Source organism: Pelophylax lessonae (assembly GCF_965119305.1).
Source record: "Pelophylax lessonae genome assembly, chromosome: 1".
NCBI classification, from domain to species: domain Eukaryota; kingdom Metazoa; phylum Chordata; class Amphibia; order Anura; family Ranidae; genus Pelophylax; species Pelophylax lessonae.
In genome coordinates, this window is record NC_138768.1 from 874,055,098 (window position 1) to 874,077,735 (window position 22,638).

General features: G+C 44.3%; 1 protein-coding gene across 1 annotated transcript; it reads left to right on the plus strand.

Moving 5' to 3' along the window:
• Positions 1 to 6,755: 6,755 nt before the first annotated feature.
• Positions 6,756 to 8,369, plus strand: LOC309550413 (E3 ubiquitin-protein ligase TRIM39-like; the record flags this gene model as incomplete). Its single annotated transcript, XM_082250796.1, has 2 exons — positions 6,756 to 7,631; positions 7,671 to 8,369. 2 exons carry the CDS (start codon positions 6,756 to 6,758, stop codon positions 8,367 to 8,369), a joined length of 1,575 nt encoding a protein of 524 aa, XP_082106922.1.
• Positions 8,370 to 22,638: the final 14,269 nt, after the last annotated feature.

Consider the following 22,638-nt stretch of genomic DNA (forward strand, 5'->3'; position numbering starts at 1 on the left):
CGCCCCTCCCTCCCCTCGCCTCTCCCTCCCCTCGCCCCTCCCTCCCCTCCCTCCCCTCGCCCCTCCCCTCGCCCCTCCCTCCCCTCCCTCCCCTCCCTCCTCCCTCCCCTCCCTCCCCTCGCCCCTCCCTCCCCTCCCGCCCCTCATCCCCCCCCTCACCCCTCATCCCCCCCCTCGCCCCTCATCCCCCCCCTCGCCCCTCATCCCCCCCCTCGCCCCTCATCCCCCCCCTCGCCCCTCATTAGCTTTGACCTCACATTATATGGTTTGTGGTAGATCTGACAGAAAATTGTATAACAAAAGTTGAACATGTATGGCCAGCTTATCTCCTTCCCTTAATTATACTGAGTCCTTAACAGGATTAGAAAGCATGTAACATTTGATGTTAAGTTTACAAGTGTATTTTTGTACATCCATAAAAACCCAGAATTTATCCGGTGGTTTAAATGGAACATGCTTTAATCCCCGATCCAGAACAAATAATTCATCATCTGTAAGGGTGGCCGAACTTAAAAAATTCCTGCGCCCTTTATGTCCTTTTTCTTTTCTTTTCTCCTCCTCCACCCTCCTCTGGTGCCTCTCCTTGACCTGTACTTTGATTGTACTCGTACCGGTCTCTAAAAAAAGGCAGATTCCTCTGAGGATGTTCAGTCCGCCTTGGCGATTCATACCAGAGGTCTTGCGGATAGTGATTTCTGTATGAGGTGGATTGAGGGTGTTGTGTAATAAATCTATCATCATAATCCTCATTCTCCTTGATAGTTCTCAAGAGGGGAAAATCTATTGTATGTGGAAGTATAATGTTGATTAAACTTTGGTTTTTTATGCTTTTTCTTTTTGTTATTGTGACCCCTTTTAGGAGAAAAAGAAATATGAGGATTCAAAGGGGCATTAGGACCAGATGAATAATTAATCCATCATTGGCTTTACTGGATGATTAGAAGGCCTCGTCACAGGTGGAGTCCTAGGAGGGGGCCTACGTGCGGAGTCGACCGAGACCCTCCTAATTGGTCGTCGGTCAACACCTGCTTTTTGGTTCCCCTCTCCACAAGGCTCAGGGGAACCAGATTGAGTAGCACCTTCCTTAATTTTCACCCTCTTTTTTTGCCATTTGAAAACAAGGCTAGCCTTGTAATCACCAACATCCCTGAAATACTTTTTCAGTTTTTTATATTTTTGTTCAGACTCCTCCTTCTCCAGGACTTTTTTAAGGTCATCCGATCTCGTCTTGAATTCGGAGGTGTCCTTATGGGGGGATAGTTGGGTTTTGAGGGCAGTGAGCTCCTCATCCAATCGGTTTAACTTTTGCCTCTTGCGTGTGATCAAGAATCTCAGCATATTTAGACCAGCGTCGTTGAAAAACTTGAACCACAAAGCAAGGTCGTTCTCATCTTCTTGAGGATTAACCTCCCATCTCAAGCCCCGAGGGACCAAGCCCCTCTTCCAGGTATTTTTCCAAGAGGGCTATTTCCCAATTGGCATGAGTTTCTGATACCATGATGTTCTCTAATCGGACAAACATACCACCCATATCTGATCTATTAGGATCAGGGGACCCCTCAAATGCATCCTTAAAATTAGGGATATGATTTGTTCTAAACAAAAAAATATCCATAAAGAAATAATGTGGTAATTAAACCACTAACCAGAAGCAACTAACATAGATCAAATTTAGAAATAAAAAAGGGAGAAAATCCGCGCTAAGTAGTAACAAGTCAAGCCAGTACATAGGTAAATCAGTCCAAAATAGAAATAGTTAAAAAGGTGTACAGCGCCAAATATAAATTGATAACATATATTAAAAAACATATATAAATAAATTTCAATATAGACCAAAGTCCATAAAGTCCTTAAGCAGGTGCATAAAGTCAGTAGTGAACGGAAAGAGAAAGTCCAACACCATACAGCTTAGATGTTAAATCTTGGAGAAACCACGTGTTCTAATGACAGATGTCTCCTTAAGCCCCGTACACACGTACCGATTGTCGGCTGTAAATATTCGGCCGCCGACCGATCGGCCAATTGTAGGCTTGTTAGTATGATGCTTCTGACAGCCGACAGCGCATTTTCGGCCGAACAGAATCTGTCATGCAGACTTTAAAATATTTGTTGGCCGTCACCTGAACGGCCGATTGTTCGCCAGTCAGTACAGAATTTGGCCCACAAACAGCAGATTAGCAAGACTGGGCATGCTCAGAAAAGAAAAGACGCACGGAACGTTAACCATCACATGACATCACTTCTGCAGTCGGCTGTTGTTGGCCGACAAAATTCGTGTGCAGTCTTTAGCACTTTTCAGCTGATAGGACAGCACCGGACAAAAGACGGCCGATCGTTCGGCCGACATTCGGTACGTGTGTACGGGGCTTTACCAGAATGTTTGAAGGCAAATGTGAAACACGGGCAAACGTGCAATAAAGGACCACCAAGAATCTCCACTGAGCATCCTCTGCTGATGCAGGCCATGGTGGGATGTAGACCGCAAAAAAAAAACGCTTACGCGTTTCGGGGTGTCCCCCCCTTCCTCAGAGCTAGTTAGAGGTGTGAGTGGTAGGGCTTCTTATATGTTCTAAAGAGGTCACATGATTAACTGAATATGCTCCACCTCTTGGTGGGCAGGTCAGAACAAATAAATGACAAAGAAAAATAATAATTAAACTCGTGACCTCATAACATGACAAAAACACAAATCACAAACTTGCAAGATTAAGAAATAAGAATAAAAGTAAGCCCTAGTGCATTGTGCGCTCATATATGCCATCTGGGTGTAGTTGCAAGGACAGAATGCAGTATTCAATAGTCTATTGCTGATTTTCGAATGTAAATGTAAATTAGATACGTGTCATGAATGACTAAGCTATATTCAGGTTAAATCTATGGAGAAACCCCAATCAGACCATGATAGGATATAAGGAGCCAAACAACAATATATGACAGACATGGTATACTCCGAAACCGTTACCAGGGCATGGCTGTACATCTTCTATAGACCTCCATTCCTATATTTCTATTTATGTTCCTAACAGATGATTCCCAGTTCCGCCATCCTGGACGCTTCCTGCGTTCCAGGACTCAGCTCCATACACCTCACTCCTGGTTATGGCGGAGGAGGTACTTCCGACTGAAGTGACGTTGGAAGCTCCATAGGGACGCGGCTAGCAATACTATGCTGCGCCATCTATAGGGCTCCATCGCATGATGCGATGCATTAAAAAGCAAATATAGAGAACTATGACTAAGAAGCTGTCCTTGAACTGTACTACACTGCAAATGGCAACATGACTGCACTTTCACTAATTAGGGGGTGGCCTATTAAAAATATGATAAAAGAATAAAATATGACCACCAACCTTTTGGTCTCTCACTTAAAGTCCCAACCTTCTTTTTATGTTTAGGTGTCAAAAAGCATGGGAAACAATGCATAAAATTACACTAAAAATATCTGATTGGAAAGTTCAAAGGACAAGTGTGAGTCAGTAAATGCATAAATAACTACGGACTGGCACTAAAATTAAAAAAAAAAAAAAAATAAGTGTAATTGCACAAAAAAAGAGAGGGCTATCAGAGGAATAGTGTATATGTAATATGCATAGGCTCATAAAATATCTGCTTTTAATTCCTGCATGATAGACAAAAAAAAATTAAAATAAAATTATATAAAATATGTGCTAGTATATAAATTTAGTTTGTCTTACATAGGATAATAATTTTGAATGCAAAGAGACAGGAGAAGGGAAATTGTGCACACATGTGCACGTATGCTTGTACAAAGCACATGAATGATGCAAGGGGGGAGGGAGGAGGAAAACAGAGAGAACGAAACCTAAACTAAAGCCTCGTACACACACGCAACAATTATCGGCCCGACCGATCGGCCGTCTTTTGTCCAGTGTTGTTGTGTTGGTTGAAATGTGCTCTAGACTGCTTACGAATTTTATCGGCCAACAAAAACCAACTTCAGAAGTGATGTCATGTGATCGTTTACTCTCCGTGTGTTTTTTCTTCTCTGAGCATGCCCAGTCTTGCTCATCAGATTTTTGTCTGCCGAAATCTGTACTGACTGACGAACAATCGGCCGTTCTGTTGATGGCCAACAAAAATTTTATAGTCTGCACACCAGATTTTGTTCGGCCGAAGAGTCGGTTGTCAGAAGCATCATACTAACAAGCCGAAAATCGGCTGATCATTCACGGCCAACTATCGATGCGTGTGTACGAGGCTTTAATTATGAACCTCAATGTCCTCATTCAGCCCTTTGGTCGCCAAGCTGCCAAGGGTGAATATCCAGACGTTTTCGCACTTACAAAGCCTCTGGTATCTTCTACCCTTATCCAGTTCCTCAGAAATGGCCTCAATGCCGAAAACGTTCATGCCTGTGGGGTCTTCATTATGTTTGGCCTTAAAGTGCCGGGTAACTGAGAACTTATCTTTCCCATGGGTAATGTTGCATTTATGTTCCCCGATGCGAACTCTCAAAGGGCGTGTTGTTCGGCCAACGTATAGCAAACCACAAGGACACAAGATACCATAGATGACATAAAGGGTCCCACAATTAATGAATTGTTTGATTTTGTGTGTTTTACCAGCAGAACCTACAGTAACCTGTTTGCGATGCTACATGAACTGGCATTTGCCACAATTCCTAACCCCACACTTGTAGTTGTCTTTTTGATCGAAAAAGGAAGACCACTGATGAGACGCATCATTCAGAGGTTTTTTAGATCTTTGTATACTGCTAGGGGCAATGAGGCTTCACGTGATTTTCTGTATATAAAGCCTAGCTTATCTGGGATATACTCACACAAAATGGGATCTCTCCGGAGAATATTCCAGTGCTTACGAATAATTTGTTTCATCTGCCAGGCTTTATTGTTAAATCTAGTACAAAATTTCCGTGACATCCCCACTGTGGCTATCCTCCCAGCTAGCTTGTGTTCTGAAACACAACTAGAATATTGTTTAGGTACAGCATTATTACGCAATTCATTATAGAATAAAACGCAAACATGATAGTAGCATACTCTCTCATTTCAAGGAACAGCTTCAGTAATTCCAGGTCCCCTGAATGGGCATATGGCGTGACTTGTTTTCCTTCGGACCCACTACTCCCCTCCTTCAGTTTTTTCAGGCGTTGGTTGAAACTGTCCCGAAGGCTCCTCCAGCAGGTTTGCAAAGATTGTACAGCACAACATAACTATAATATGAGATAACATTGTTCTTTTTAGGTACCTGGCAATTGGTTAATTATTTGCTAGTCCTCTTCGGGATTTAGATATCTCCCAGGCACCTTTTGAGACCTCTGATCCTCTGTCTTTTCCAGGTTTTCCACTTCTCCCTTTCAGTCAATTTAGTCTCACCTGGGACACCCAGTCAGATGTCTGCAGTTTGGAGAGGAAACAGGTCTTCTCTGTTAGAGATAAAGGTTGGTAAAAACTGTGTATATGGAGGCTGGCAGTAGGCTTGGTCAGCCTATAAATTATGATTACTGATGTGTAGATAGAGCTAAGACACGGTGAGGTTTAGTTTTTGTTGAAAGTTTCATTTTTCCTCTGAAGCATTGTACAGCACCTTTAAATAGCACCAATAAAGTCACCACTGCTGTGTGTCATAAGTATACAACTCTGTTAACCAGCTGTGGGACAATAACTTCCCTCCCCATTCTGGAACAAAATGAAAGTCAATGAATGTTAACCTAGGGAGTGATCCATAGACTAGGGAGAGCTCTGACCCGAGGAGTGATCCATAGACTAGGGAGAGCTCTGACCCAAGGAGTGATCCATAGACTGATGAGAGCTCTGACCCGAGGAGTGATCCATAGACTGGGGAGAGCTCTGACCCGAGGAGTGATCCATAGACTGGGGAGAGCTCTGACCCGAGGAGTGATCCATAGACTGGGGAGAGCTCTGACCCGAGGAGTGATCCATAGACTGGGGAGAGCTCTGACCCGAGGAGTGATCCATAGACTGGGGAGAGCTCTGACCCGAGGAGTGATCCATAGACTGGGGAGAGCTCTGACCCGAGAAGTGATCCATAGACTGGGGAGAGCTCTGACCCGAGGAGTGATCCATAGACTGAGGAGAGCTCTGACCCCAGGAGTGATCCATAGACTGGGGAGAGCTCTGACCCCAGGAGTGATCCATAGACTGGGGAGAGCTCTGACCCCAGGAGTGATCCATAGACTGGGGAGAGCTCTGACCCCAGGAGTGATCCATAGACTGGGGAGAGCTCTGACCCCAGGAGTGATCCATAGACTGGGGAGAGCTCTGACCCCAGGAGTGATCCATAGACTGGGGAGAGCTCTGACCCCAGGAGTGATCCATAGACTGGGGAGAGCTCTGACCCCAGGAGTGATCCATAGACTGGGGAGAGCTCTGACCCCAGGAGTGATCCATAGACTGGGGAGAGCTCTGGGTGGAAGAAGGAAAGGTAGATTACAATCAGCAGTGCCAGTCTCAGAATGAGACATAGTTGTTGTGTGTAGGAAGACAGGGGGGGGGGGGGGGTGAGCCAGTCTATATAGGATAAGTTTAGTATGTATTATACTGTTCATTATTGATCATTAGATTGACTTTTCTCCAGCGGGAACAGCGATGGATGGATCAAAATTCAGCCATTCCCTGTTTTAATGACCATATGTTGATCCGTCTATGTCCACCTTGAGTCTCAGCCTCGCCCAGTGTAGGAATGTACAGAACTGGTCACACTGGTTTCTACGTGTCAGAGACTTTCACTTCTCTCTCTTTCTGTTGTCAGTGATGGCGTCTACTGATCTGGGGAAGGAGCTGGAATGTTCCATCTGTCTGAACATTTATACAGATCCTGTAAACCTGAAATGTGGGCACAACTTCTGCCGGGACTGTATTGGTCGTGTATTTGATACACAGGAGTGGTCTGGAAGTTATTTCTGTCCTGAATGCAGAGAAGAATTTCAAGAGCGGCCTGTACTGCAGAGAAACATAACGCTACGTAACATAGTGGAGAATTTCCTGTCTGCTCAGTCAGATCAGGAGAAGTCCGGGGCCTTCTGTGCTTACTGTTTTACAACTCCTGTACCTGCTGTGATATCCTGTCTGCTATGTGAAGCTTCTCTGTGTGTCAATCACCTGAGAGTCCATAGCAAGTCACCAGAACACGTCTTATGTGACCCCACCACTTCCCTGGAGAACAGGAAATGCTCCGTCCATAAGAAGATCCTGGAGTATTACTGCACTGAGGACTCCACCTGTATCTGTGTGTCCTGCAGGCTGGATGGAGAACATCGGGGACACCAGGTGGAGACTCTGGATAAGGCTTCTGAGATGAAGAAGAAGAAACTGATAAATGTTCTGCAGAAACTGATGATGGAGAGAGAGAAGATAGAGAAAAGAGTCCAGCGTCTGCAGAAATGCAGGAGGAAAGTACGAGGAAAAGCAAATGATGAAACTGAAAGAGTCACTGCCCTGTTCAGAGACCTCAGGAGACGTCTGGAAGATGTGGAGGAGAGATTCCTGAGTAGGATCTCTAGGCAGGCACAGCGGGTCTCTCTACCACTGACGGATATGATCCAACAGCTGGAAATAAAGAAGGAGGAGCTGTCCAGGAAGATGGAGGACATTGAGGAGCTGTGTAACATGAAGGATCCACTGACTGTCCTACAGGAATCAGACATTGGTGACTTGTGTGATACTGAGGATGGAGATGATGAGGACAGAGAGAAACTTGATGATTTCCTCCATGATGAAGGGGATCTGGATATGGCACGGGTTTTAAACGCATTACACACAGGTTTATCTGATATCATGTCTGGAGCATCAAATATTGGGACTGTACAGCAAACATTGGGGGTTACAGACATATTACTGGATGTGAGCACAGCTAGTAATAATCTACATATATCAGCTGACAGGAAAACTGTGTCCGTGTCATCAGATCAGAATCGCCCAGAAACACCCGAGAGATTTCATTATTATCCTCAGGTGTTAAGCATTCAGAGGTTCTCAGAGAGACAATCCTGGGAAGTTGATGTCAGAAGGGCAGATCTGTGGAGAGTCGGAATGTGTTACCCCAGTATAGAAAGGAGAGGAGAGCAGTCTCTGATTGGATCGAATAAGTCCTGGTGTTTGGTGAGAGGAGATAAAATGTACTTAGTGGTAAATGACAATAATAGGATCCGATTATCCGGTAATGTTTCCAGTGACCGAATCGGGATAGATCTGGATTATGAGGCCGGGCGGATCTCCTTTTATGAATTGTGTGACCCGATCCGGCACCTCCACACCTTCACCACCACCTTCACTGAGCCCCTCCATGCTGGGATATGTATATGGAGAGGTTGTATAAGGATATCTGGGAGGGAATGGATAGGAGAAATCGGTGGAGAATCGGATTAGTGAAATATTAAAGCCTCATACACACGCAACAATTGTTGGCCGACCGATCGGCCGTCTTTTGTCCAGTGTTGTTGTGTTGGTCGAAATGTGCTCTAGACTGCACACAAATTTTCTCGACCAACAAAAACCAACTTCAGAAGTGATGTCATGTGCTGGTTTACTTTCCGTGTGTTTTTTCTTCTCTGAGCATGCCCAGTCTTGCTCATCTGATTTTTGTCTGCCGAAATCTGTACTGACTGACGGAAAATCGGTCGTTGTGTTGTTGGCCAACAAAAATTTTATAGCCTGCACACCAGATTTTTTTCGGCCGAAAAGTCGCAGTCGGTTGTCGGAAGCATCATACTAACAAGCCGAAAATCGGCCGATCTGACGTTGGACGAAAATTCATGGCCAACAATCGTTGCGTGTGTACGAGGCATTAGCAAATAGAAGCAGTGGGCAAGAACCAGCATATCTGATTTATTTATAAAGCTGCAGGCTCCGTGGCCATCATCTTCATCCTAAACCTCACTACCTAGTGTGTCACTGACCGGGAAAACTGTTCCAAGTCAATGAAACAGAAGGTCTTTTAATGAATATTGGGATGGCAGCCCTTACAGTGCATCTACAGCCAAAACATTTTCAATGTAGTCTGAAGGGATTAGAACTGTCTGATATATACTGCTATCTGGGGCTTTAGTAGAGGGATTTCCCCTCATTTCCCGTCCTGCTAATAAGGTTTTACCAGACAGGAAGTTAGATACAACACAACAACTCGAATGGAAATAAAACACTTTTCTTTATCGAGTAGGGGATAAGAATAAGAGTATAATAAGAATAAGAGTAGGGGATAAGAATAAGAGTAGGGGAGAAGGATAAGAACCCCTGTGAGGTTTTTATTTCGGTCTATGTCCCCATTGCAGTATTTCCTTCATATCCCGTCTGGTAAAATGTTGTCTACAAGACAGGAAGTAAAGGCAAATCTCTCTATTGGGGCCCTTAGCGGTAAAAACCTGACAGGGGTTTCCAACATTCCCCACTCCATTCAAAAGTAGAAGAAACGGTTTTGTCTAGACACACTTTAATACCTACAATGATCAATGCTACATTTTTGTCCTAACCGCTCACATGGAAGAAAAATATATTGAAAATATATTTAAAAATAAAAATTCATTTTTTCCCCTAAATATATTGGAAATATATTTGAAAATGCTACAATTTTGGCCATATTCAATATATTTCTAAAAATTGTTCCCTAAATATATTGGAAATATATTTTTCTTCCATATGGGCGATTCTTTTATATTACAAAATCTGTGTATCTGATTGCTTCTCCCCACTTGTGGTGATTGGCTTGTTCCTATTGGTTATGGTGTACAGGGGGCGGGACTGATATCTGTCATTATTAATGTTATTTTCTTTCTTTCCATAATAAATGTGTTTTGAGATGAACATTTATTCTGGCAGTGTTGTGTGTGTGTGTGGTATTAAATAGTTACATAGTTACATAGTTTGTGAGGTTGAAAAAAGACACCAGTCCATCCAGTTCAACCTATGATGTGTGTGTGTGTGTTTGCTGTTAACCGTACATTGTATACCCCTGTATGTTGTACATTGCATACCCCTGTATGTTGTACATTGTATACCCCTGTATGTTGTACATTGCATACCCCTGTATGTTGTACATTGTATACCCCCTGTATGTTGTACATTGTATACCCCTGTATGTTGTGGTCTTTAAGGTGCCCATCTAATAGTTTTTTGAAACTATCGATGCTCCCTGCTGACACCACTGCTTGTGGAAGATAATTTCACATCCTTACTGCTCTGACAGTGAAGAACCCCCTACGTACTTTAGGTTAAACCGTTTTTCCTCTAGTTTTAGTGAGTGGCCACGTGTCTTATTGTATTCCCTTTCTCTGAATAGTTTGTTCCTTATGCTAGGGTCACCAGTACAGTATTTGTACATTGATATCATATCCCCCCTCAAGCGTCTCTTCTCCAGAGAGAATAAGTTCAGTGCTTGTAGTCTTTCCTCATAGCTGATGTCCTCCATTCCCCTAATTATTTTTGTTGCCCTTCTCTGAACTCTCTCCAGGGAATTCTGGACAGGCGACCGGAAGTATGCAGGCTCAGGAAGTGGAAATCCTCGGCTCTGTATATATGGGAATATTGATCAATAATTGGATATAGATAAAATGATAGGATGAATGAGACTATTACTAGAATTACCATTAACCCCTTCAGGCCCAGCATCGCTATGATCCTTATGGAGAAGAGCATTTTCCATATTTCCTCTATGGTCATTTATTTGACAAGGAAAAAGTTATTTTATGATTTACTAATGACTACATTACTTTGCTAAGTGCTAATATTAGGTTCTTTTTATAAGCGATCTTGGTAGAATGAATTTTTCAGAGAGATTTTATTAGACTAAATTGTTCTCCAGATCCTTGAAATATCTTTTTGTGTAACATAGACAGTTGGTCGTCTTGTCCTACAATGAGGTATTTTGGGAGTCTGGAGGTCGGTCAAGCTTATAAGGTGTTCTGAGATACCCGAAATGAATGTTTCTTATAGTTAATGATGTGCTACTTGTACAAATTCTTGAGTGAATGATTTGATATGTAAAATGTACATCTACATGACAACTGTCCAGAATAGGAGTTTAAAGTCCCCCCTTTGATCGAGATGTCAGATCCTTGGTTACACCTTCCATGTCTAAGGATCTCTTTTGTCATTACCCTCTACTTTCCAGTCTTTACCTATTTTTACTTTGTAAACATTCCAAATGAGGGCGGCTTCAAAGTCACATGACTTCTTTAACAGAAGTCAATGTAAGTCGTGCAGGAACCTATTTCTAAGTTGGTGCCCGATATTGAGGTGGTTAAAGGTTAGTGAACTTGAATCCTACTACACCCATCCAAAAATCTTCATCCAAATAAGGTAGTGGTACTCCCTGTCCATATTAAAGAGGCCTTAACTAGGACAAAAACACCTCCGGTCCCTGACATTCATATGGAAAAGTAAATGGTAAGCACTGCAGATGTACAAAACCCAATTCCAAAAAAAGTTTTGACACTACAAATTGTGAGTAAAAAAGGAATGGACTAATTCACAAATCTCATAAACTTATATTTTATTCACAATATAATATAGATAACATATCAAATGTTGAAAGTGAGACATTTTGAAATGTCATGCCAAATATTGGCTCATTTTGGATTTCATGAGAGCTACACATTCCAAAAAAGTTGGGACAGGTAGCAATAAGAGGCCGGGAAAGTTAAATGTATATATAAGTAACAGCTGGAGGACCAATTCGTAACTTATTAGGTGAATTGGCAACATGATTGGGTATAAAAAGAACCTCTCAGAGTGGCAGTGTCCCTCAGAAGTCAAGATGGGCAGAGGATCACCAATTCCCCCAATGCTGCGGCGAAACATAGTGGAGAAATATCAGAAAGGAGTTTATCAGAGAAATTGCAAAGAGTTTGAAGTTATCATCATCTACAGTGCATAATACCATCATAGGCGTGCGCAGCCCATGGCATTCGGGTGTGCACCCCAAATCTCAAACATTTGCGTGTGTGTGTGTATATATTTATATATAATATACACACACACTTTTATAAATAAATGTAAACAAACATTTTAACCACTTAACGCAAACTGACGTAGACCTACGTCGGCTGACTTTAGGTGGTTGTATCGGGATGATGCCTCTAGCTAGAGGCATCATCCTGGTACGACCGATAGGGCTCGGGAGCCACTCGATCATTACCTCGGCGAGCGGGCAGGGACATCCCCCCCGCCGCTTTCCGCGGCTCTCCCCGGGTATCCCGTCCCACCGGGAGACCCGAGCAACCAGCCGGCGCGTCCGCCAGCTGGATGGAGTCCCGATCTAAGCCGGATGCGGCTTCGTTCGGGTCTCCGTTGACGTAACCCGGAGGCGGTGTCCATGACGTCACATCCGGGTTACACGGATTCTAAAGGCGGAGGATTCAAAAAGTGACTTTATTCAAAAATGCCGGTTTCGGCGTAACCGGCATTTTTGAATACATGGAAGTTTAGTGGAGGGGTTTTCCTCTATAAAGAGTACCTGTCACTGCATATTACTGTCACAAGGGATGTTTACATTGCTTGTGACAGCAATAAAAGTGATCAGATTTTTTATTTTTTTTAAAACCTGTTAAAATTGTGAAAAAAAAATATTTTAGCCGCCCCTGTTGCCGTGAGCTCGCGCACGAAAGAAAACGTATATGGAAGTCGCTGTTCAAACCACACATGAGGTATAGCGGCGATCGCCAGAGCGTGAGCAATAATTAAAAAAAAGCGCTCTGTAACTCTAACTCAACACTGGTAACCGTTAAAAAATTTTAAAGTGTCGCCTATGGAGATTTTTATTGACCGTAGTTTTTTTCGCCATTCCACGGGTGTGCGCAATTTTAAACCGTAACATGTTGGGTATCTATTTACTCGGCGTGACATCATCTTTCACAATATACAAAAAAATGGGCTAACTTTACTGTTTAGTTTTTTTTTTAAATGCAGTGGAATGTGATTTTTCGTAATTTTTCCCAAAAAAATGGCGTTTGAAAGACGGCTGCGCAAATACAGCGTGACAAAAAATGTTACAATGACCGCCATTTTATTCTCCAGAGTCTTTGCTAAAAAAATATAATGTTTGGGGGTTCTAAGTAGTTTTCTAGCAAAAAATACTGATTTTAACTTGTAAACAAAAAGTTTCAAAAATAGGCTCGATCTTGAAGTGGTTAAACGATATTAAAACATTTTTAAATAAACAATTATCAATGTAGATAAACATTATTCTTATCACTTTAATAATTGAATTACATTTTAACATAAACCTTTAAAATAAATCTCTAACTCAATTACGTTTTTTTGTTTTATAAGTGTCAGGTTTTAATATCTTGTCTTGATGCACCAATTATTCCAAAGTTGTGTTTAACGAAAGTAAAGAAACAACATCTCACTTAGCTCTGCTTATGTCGAATTATACACTATGAAAAGGGAAACACAAACATGTATTAGGACATCGAATTGGCATCAGTAAAGTGGTTAGCACAGTGCAGATTATTATGACGTCAGAATCTCCTCAGAGTGGTGGGATGTGCCCCTGCGTAGCCCCCTTTTTAGAGTTCAGGCTCCACCCCATCACCTCGTGTCTTAGTGGCCAATCCTGTTCAATCCACCTAAACTCCCCGTTTATCATGACGCCCACATAGCTGCTAAGCTTCCAGCAGTCAAGGCTCCCTTTCCCTAGAAGATGGGGTCAAGGGGCCTTCATTCTTCTCTACGTCACTTGTAGCAGCTGAGCCAAGGAGAAACCCAGAGCGTGCCACGCGACGTGTGACTTTCTCTATGGGGAACAGTGCTGCCCTCACCAGATAAGGACACAGATGATCAGAGCCTGGAGGATCAGCTATTAGAGAAGTACTCAAGACGTTCCAGAGGGTCGCTTGTAGTAGCTGAGCCAAGGAGAAACCCAGAGTGTGACGCGCGACGTGTGACTTTCTCTATGGGAACAGTGCTGCCCTCACCATAGGATCTCTGTATCATCTGAGGCATCAGACATACTGGTGGAGGAGGAATTAGCTAGCAATGGAATGACTTTAAGAGTAGCTCTTGTAGCTGGCAAGTCTCCTATATCATTGAGGTTGCAGAGGGCATTATCAAAGTCAGGGTCTTCATACATAACATCAAAGTCATACTGCAGCTTGCATTTTTCTTTGATTGTTTTCTTCAGCTGTTCAACCGTTTGTGGTTTTTCATCCAGTGACACTTTCTGTATGTCTTCTTCAGTTATGATGAGTCTTACTTTATAGCTTTCCATGGTCCTACAGAAAGTGAAAATCATTTTAGCTTTTAGTTCATACTGTTGTTCAGCACAATATGTACCGCTTTAGTGTCACATACATTCTGCCTTTTACTCTGTAAGATGACAAGGGAAATACATCATTCAGTTTGGAAAGCTCAGTGACTGTGAGAGATCCTCCTCCACTGAAGCATAACTCATAAACACGTAAATGCTCAACATACCAAGAACTCAGAAGTCTGCAGACTAAAGCCCCGTACACACGTGCAGATTGTCGGCCGAACGATCGGCCGTCTTTTGTCCAGGGCTGTCGTGTCTGTTGAAAACTGCAAAAGACTGCACACTAATTTTGTCGGCCAACAACAGCCGACTTCAGAAGTGATGTCATGTGATGGTTCACTTTCCTTGTCTTTTTTCTTTTCTGAGCATGCCCAGTCTTGCAAATCTGCTGTCTGTCGGCCGAAATCTGTACTGACTGGTGAACAATCGGCCGTTCTGGTGACGGCATACAAAAATTTTAATGCTTGCACGACAGATTCTGTTCGTCCGAAAGTGCGCTGTCGGAAGCATCATACTAACAAGCCGAAAATCGGCCGATCGGTCGTCGGCCAAATCTTTTCGGCCGACAATCTGCACGTGTGTACGGTCCTTAACAGGAGTTCTGTGTTGACAACAATGTGTGTTATTTGCCTAAACTCTGGAAGACCTGAGCAACTGCCAACAGAAATGATCATATGTGCCCTGTAGTTAACACCATGAACACATGCATGTAGTATGGTAAGCAACGGGTTAAGTTGCTGTCTGCAAAATGTTACAATACTATGTATATGTCTGGGAGCTGGGTGTGGCTGAAGTTCAGTTCATGCGTGGTGTTCAGTGAATAAAGAAGCAACCTGTACAGCCTGGCCTGTGTTAATACACTACATTTTGGCGACGAGGATGGCTAGCTTTCTGGATTTACCGGCTATCGGACCGTTTGATGTGTCTGGAGACCACACTAGTCTCTCACAGCGCTGGGACAAGTGGCAGAAGGGATTTCAGCTCTATGTTGTAGCCACAGGAGTGACTGCACCTGCTCATAAGAGAGCCATGCTGCTGCATCTAGCTGGATCACAAGTTCAGGACATTTTTGAAACCCTGGGAGCAACAGGGGACGATTCGCACTATGAGACAGCCATGAATAGACTGAGTGAGTACTTTGAGCCAAAGAAAAATATTCCCTATGAAAGATATGTTTAGACAGGCTGTGCAAGAACCGGGAGAAACCACAGACAGTTATGTGACTAGGCTGAAATATCTGGCAAAGTCTTGTGATTTTGGGACTGTAACTGAGGAGATAATCATTGTCCATACATCTACAAGTGGGCCAAATGTTTTTATCAGTTGAGGGTAGTGTTCAATAAAATGATGTTTTGGTTGAAGTTTGGAAACATTTTCTGCAGTAACTCTCTATGTTCTGAGATTTTGCAATCCAGGAAGTGGATTATCTCTTCAGTAAAATGTGATGACATCACCAACTCCAGTATATATTTTAGAAGCATTAGTATCTCCCATGCTATGTCTCCTTCAGGGATACTGCAGCCTATCATCAATGGAAGCAGTCTTAGTAGAGACCAATTTTCATGGCCATTTCCCCCTATGGATCTCTTTGAGTTGAAGTTCTTTGGAATGATTTGTGGTTGGTCATCTTTATCAGAAAATGTGTAAGGAAACTGCCTGATAGCCTTATTCAGAGAGTCCAAAGAAATATACTTCTTGGTAATCAAATCCTGAAGGCATAGTGATAATTCTACTGGTACTACACCCTCCAAAAAATCATGCAGAATGTCAGGTGGAAAGCCATCCACCACATGAAAGTGTGAAAGTTTTTCACTCAATGCGCACCCCCTTTTAACACCATAGTGTATGGCCATATTATGACCATGTAGAACCTCCTGCACATGTCTATCGTGATTTTCTCTTGTCCTTGGCTGGTGTAGACTGACCGGACCTCATTACTCTGCATATCATTTCGTGTACACATACGAAATCGGCAACAATTACCTGCTGCAAAACTCTCCTGAAATCCTGCCAAAGAGTGTGCCCCCAAGTTGTCTGCTGCTACAAACAACACAGTGCCTTTAATGCCCCGTACACACGTGCAGATTATCTGCAGACTTTTGTCTGCTGACTTACCAAAACCATATAATAGTTCCGGTTCCGGCGCTCATGAGAGAGGAGTGAGCCTCCGCAGCCCCGCTTCACCCGCCGCCGAATAGTTTAAAATTACGGGGACCGAGGCCGCCCGGAGCGCGCTTACCTCCGCATCCCTCCTCCCACACACCAGGGGCTCTGGATGGACAAATTTGTGGAGCGCCAGCGCCCGCCATCTTCGATCGGCACGGAGCGGCCCGACACAGCCAGTTTACCTCACGCTGTCTCCAACATGGCCGCGGCGGCTACCACACAGCGGGAGGGGGAGGCGAGTGACTCCCTCTCTCTCTCACAATCTGCTCCTCAACTCCCGGGTCTCCATATGCCTGCCCAGACTGCGGAAAACACCCAGGCTGACCCGCAGTACCTGAAGATGGCAGAGGCAGTGGCACAGATCTTGTCCCCCCACGATTAAGGCAGCTATTGAGACGGCCATCTCACAGAGCCTGTCACAGCTGCAAAAGGAGCTGACCTCCCACAGGCATCAAATCCAGGAGGCTGAGCTGAGGATTGCATCCCTGGAGGAAGAGACCCTGCTCAATAGCAGGGATATTAACAACCAGGATAGAGCACTTCAGGCATTGCAGGATAAAATTGAGGACTTGGAGAACCGCTCCAGACGGAATAATCTCAGAATCATTGGGGTGCCTGAAGCGGTTCAGGGGGCAGAGCTTCTCACTCTCTGCACAGACACTGTTCCCCGAGCCCTGGGTCTGCCATCCCCCTGCATTGTGGAGAGGGCACACCGGGTAGGGGCCCCGAATGAATCCAGGAAAAACCCGCGGCCCATCATCGCCCGTTACCTGAACTATGCGGACAAGAACACCATCTTACTGGCATTCAGGAAACAAAGACCCTTACAAATCAAAGGCTGTTCTATTCTACTCTTCGCAGATTACTCCGCCGAAGTGTCCAGACGACGCAAGGCGTTTGCTCAAGTTTGCTCCTCCCTTTTTCAACAGCAAATGCGTTTTACCTTAGCGTACCCCGCTATTCTTCACGTTACCACACCTGGGGGTGAACGCCTGTCTTTCCATACACCGTCTGACGCGGAGCACTTTCTTTCTTCACTATCCACTCCGATGGAAGAATCCTCATCTCAATCCAGAAGAGAGTCTCTGGTTCGCAAGGCCCAATTGACACCCGATAAGGAACCACCCAAAAAGGGCAAATATGGCTACTCCGCCGTCCGCAGATCCCTCCTGTGAACTTTGACGGCCGAGTTCCCAGTGGTGAATTTTCTCAGATACTGACGTTCTGGTAGCCCTACCATTTCTGTACGACAAACAAGTTTACAGGCGTCTGGGTGGAATCCTTTTGCCTATTTCGCTGTTTTACTTTTATTTTATTTTCTCTTTCCAGGTATCGCATTTATCCTTAGGCCTGGTGTTTTTTGTCTTGTTATAGAGTTGGCTCATATACTTGTTATTTGCTTGCCTACAGTTTGTTGCTCATTCCTAGTCCTTAGAGGGATGTTAGTAGTTTTCCCCTGGGTCCATGTACTGAGCATACAGTGCATGGAATCTTCGCTCCTCGGAGCGTACTCATCCCCTACTGCCCGTCACCACAGGCATATGGGTGTGGGGCAACGCCTGCACACTTCCTCTCCCTGAGAAAAAAGCGAAGCCTCATGATTGGTTTCCCCTTTTTCTGTAAGACCTGCATCACACCTTACCACTGACCTCCTCTGCCAGGGTTACGCCACGCCCCGGCACAGGCTCCTGTTCCTTATCTTTTCTTCTCCTGTCTTATTCCTACAACAATTGTCCTATCATGTCCCCCCTTCCATGAGTGTCCTTGCTGACGGTAATATCTTTGAGTTACAAAACCCTATCAACTCTCCTCCATGGCCACCCTGAAGGTTGTATCATGGAACGTGAAGGGCCTTCGCTCGCCAAATAAACGCATGATGATATTGCGCCATCTCAGGCGTTTGAGGGCGGATGTCGCTCTCCTCCAGGAGACTCACCTGGGGGAGGGAGACATGCGTTTCTTGCAGAAACTCTGGGTTGGGGAAGCGATATGCTCCCCTGCCTCGGGTCGCAAGGCTGGAGTAGCCATCCTGTTGAATAAGAAGATCCCCTATGACATCCTAGACACTAGCAGGGATGATGCTGTCTTTATTGCTCAAACTTCCTACTCGCACAGTACGGATCTCAAATATATATGCCCCGACACCCTCTTCCACTATCTTTAACAGTGACACCGCGACATGGTTGCTTCAGGACCCCACTCCCTTTCATATAATAGGTGGCGACTTTAATGATGTCATGAACATATCAGTTGACCGACAGCAAAGGAGGACGAGGTCTCACGGTCCACGCCCAGCTCTCCACGCCAGGGAAACCCCCCTGCACTCCATGATATCTGCCCTACACTTGGTTGACGCGTGGCGTCTTAGCCACCCCACAGATCACGACTACTCCTTTTATTCCCCACCCCAGGACTCCATGGCCAGGCTAGACTATCTATTCATCACCCCGGAACTTATCAGATTCGTTGATAGCACGGACATACATGATATTGCAATATCGGACCACTCCCCGATATCCCTTTCCATCTCATTAGCAGCTGCCACACCTCCCACGGGAACTTGGAGATTCCCAGTGTTTCTCACACACAATAAAGACTTCCAAAATCACGTGCAATCCTCCTGGCGGGACTATGCTACCCTCAATCAGGAGCATTCCACCGACCCTATCCTTTTCTGGGAAGCGGGCAAGGCGGTCCTGCGAGGACATATTATGTCATATGTTTCTACATATAGGAAAGCTCTTGCTAAACATTACCTAGAGGCGAGCGAAAAGTTACACCGAGCCCAATCCCGTCTCACCACATCGCACTCCCCTGAGCCCAGGGATGAGTGGTACGAGGCTAAAAAGAACTTCGACCACTGGGCAAACAAAATCGAGGAATCTAAACGTTCCCGATTTATGGCATCCTTTTACCGCTTCGGGAATAAACCCGGAAAACTACTTTCCAGATTGGTCAAAGGTCCCTACAAGCCCACGCACATACTGACACTCAGGAACGAGTCGGGACAGCTTACACATTCTCCTACTGACATTAGCGGTATTCTGGAAAAATACTATAGCACTTTGTATAGCAAAGACCAGGTAAATCTTGAGGCCGCCAAAAATTTTCTGGACACTGTCCCTCTCCCCTCACTTACAGAAGCCCAATTGCTAGAAATCAATGCACCAATAAGCTCGGAGGACATAGCTCACACCATATCTCATATGGCATCTCAAAAAGCGCCGGGCCCAGACGGTTACTCGACGGAATTTTTCAAAACTTTTAAGGATACCCTCCTACCCACTCTCACTACACTGTATAACAATATGTGGCAAAATGGTACTTATCTACCCACGGGCTCTCAGGCTTACATCAAACTACTATCCAAAAAGGGCAAGGACCCCACTCAACCAGGCTCCTATCGGCCAATATCCCTTTTAAACATTGATGCTAAAATTCTATCAAAAATAATAGCTTCCAGAATAGCACAGGTTCTTCCCACACTCATTCACCCCTCCCAAGCTGGCTTCGTCAGGGGGAGGTCGGCCACTGCAAATATCCGCAAGGTCTTGGCGGTCCTTGAACATGCTAAAGCTAACCCTACTAGTCACTCTGCCATAGTGACTTTAGACGCCGAGAAGGCATTCGATAATGTTAATTTGGACTGGCTCTTCCTGACCCTGGCGAAATTTGGGTTTTCCGGCAAGATAACTGACTTCTTAAAAGCTGTCTATGCTTCCCCCTCAGCGCGTATCTTCACGTCTTTAGGCATATCAAACCCGATTACATTATACAAGGGCACACGTCAGGGCTGTCCCCTTTCCCCCTTATTGTTTAACATGGCCATAGAGCCCCTTTCCAGGTACTTGTTGACCTCGAACACAATCCACGGTGTCCCGCTAGGTCAAACGGAGCTCAAAACTGCACTTTTTGCAGATGATCTGCTTATATTCACATCTCAACCTAGTACTGACCTCCCAGCGTTATGTTCGCTGTTAAAGGAATTCAGACTATTGTCAGGGTTAAAAATTAATTTCGATAAAAGTGAAGTCCTCCCACTAACGCAACCAGTCATAGACCACTGGGATCACTCCCTCCCTTTCCCTTTGAACCACCATCACATCACCTACCTGGGCATCAAGATTGGCCGACATACCTCTTTACTTTACCAACTGAACTATGTCCCACTTTTGGCAAAAATTATTAAAGAATTGGAATTGTGGATGACTCTGCCCCTTTCGTTCTTTGGAAGGTGCCACCTGGTCAAAATGATTAGTTTCCCACGTCTGCTTTACCCCCTCCAAACCCTCCCTCTCCTCCTTAAACATAAAGATATTAATACTCTAAACAAAGCCATTATGGCCTTCCTCTGGAATAAGAGGAGATCAAGGATATCCATTGCCAGACTGCACCTTCCGAAGAACGAGGGGGGAGCTGGCTTACCCAATATTAGGCTGTATAACTTGTCTTGCCTCTTACGCTATGGTCTGGATTGGATCACCAAATCCTCAAATTATTCCAACTACCACATTGAAACTCAACTAGCCTACCCATGGGACCTTCCTGGAGTGCTCCATAGCACCTTTACAGCATTGCCCGTACACCTTCAACGACACGTACTCTTTCGAGACACTATGATAGCATGGAGGGAAATACGGAAACGTTTGGGAGTTCCCTCAACCATCTCTAAACACCTGCCTCTTCATGGCAATCCATTATTTCCACAATTTATGGAATATGCTTCGTTCCGACTCTGGGAACAGAATGGACTAACGCTGGCTCATTCCTTGGTTAGACCCTCGGATCTCTCTATAAAACCATACACGGAACTTGCAGGGGAATATAAACTGCCCCCATCACATCTGCTATACTACTACCAGGCAATAGCCTATGTTAAATCTTGTTCACCCAGCCCAGCTAAAAGTTTCCAAAAATCAGTCTTAGATGATTTCATCAAGAACAAAAGTTACAACATTTCCGTCCTATATGATCAACTACTTGTAAACTCAAATAAAATCTCCACGGAAACTATGTTCGATAAATGGGGTGCTGTCTTCCCCCTGGAGGATATTGCGCCTAAAATACTGCAAGGTTACCTACGGCTTAGAAAGACTGTGCTAATGGAGACATGGAGAGAGACCCAATTCAAACTGATTCACAGAGCCTTTGTTCCTGCTCTATATACCAATGACCCGAGAACTCCTGCAATCTGCCCTCAGTGCGGTGGAGAGAGACCGACGTTGGCCCACAGATTCTGGCATTGCCCCACTATTTCTTGTTTCTGGGACCAGGTGATGACTTTTATACAGGAGGTTCTGGGAATCCAGCTGGAAAAATCCCCTCACTTGTTCTTGTTTGGCTACGAAGAGATATCACAGTCCTCTAATCCTCCAAATCGGAAAGGTAAACGGCTACCCCCTTGGACCCATTTATGCACCTTAGCAGCCAAAAAAGCAATTCTAAAGACTTGGACTTCCAACACTCCCCCGTCGATTTCCATGGTTTGCAATGATCTTAAAGCACTTCTTCACATGGAAAAAGGAAATCTGGACACTGACAAATTCTCGTCAATGGAAACGTTTTTCTCCAGATGGCGCTCTTTCCTGCTATACACCTTTCGAGCAGATGAATTGAAAGATTTGATGGTCCCCTTCCAATTCACGGAATGGTATTTAAAGGCCTCCATATCAAATACATTAGGCGGGCTGAAAATTTAAAGGCAACACCCTTCATGTTCCCTCCTTCACAGGACCTAGCTCATCACCTACGGGTTGACTCCTTCAAGCTGGATCTCATGGATACCCCTATTTCCTCCCCCCCCCCCCAACTATAAAACATACTGTTATAATGCGAATAGACTATGTGTGTAGCTCAGCCAGTAAGAGTCACTTTTCTGTACTTAGCTGTTGTTTTCTTTACATAATTGACGTTCTCCTCACGTCCCATGCGAGAGTGTCAATCTCTTTACCTATTCCTACTCCCTCCAAATCCCCCCTCTCACAGTGTCTTTCAGGTTACGTTTACTGTTACCCCTGAATATAACATGTGTGATACTGTTATTATAAAATATAAAATGCAGGAACTCTCTGTCTGCATACATGATTGTTACTGTTTCAAGAATTTTGCTTGTTATTTGTATGCAAAACAGACCTTGTGATTGTTTCCTATGTTCACTAATAATAAAAATATATTTAAAAAAAAAAAAAAAACCATATAATATGAGGTCAAACCTAAACACTTTCA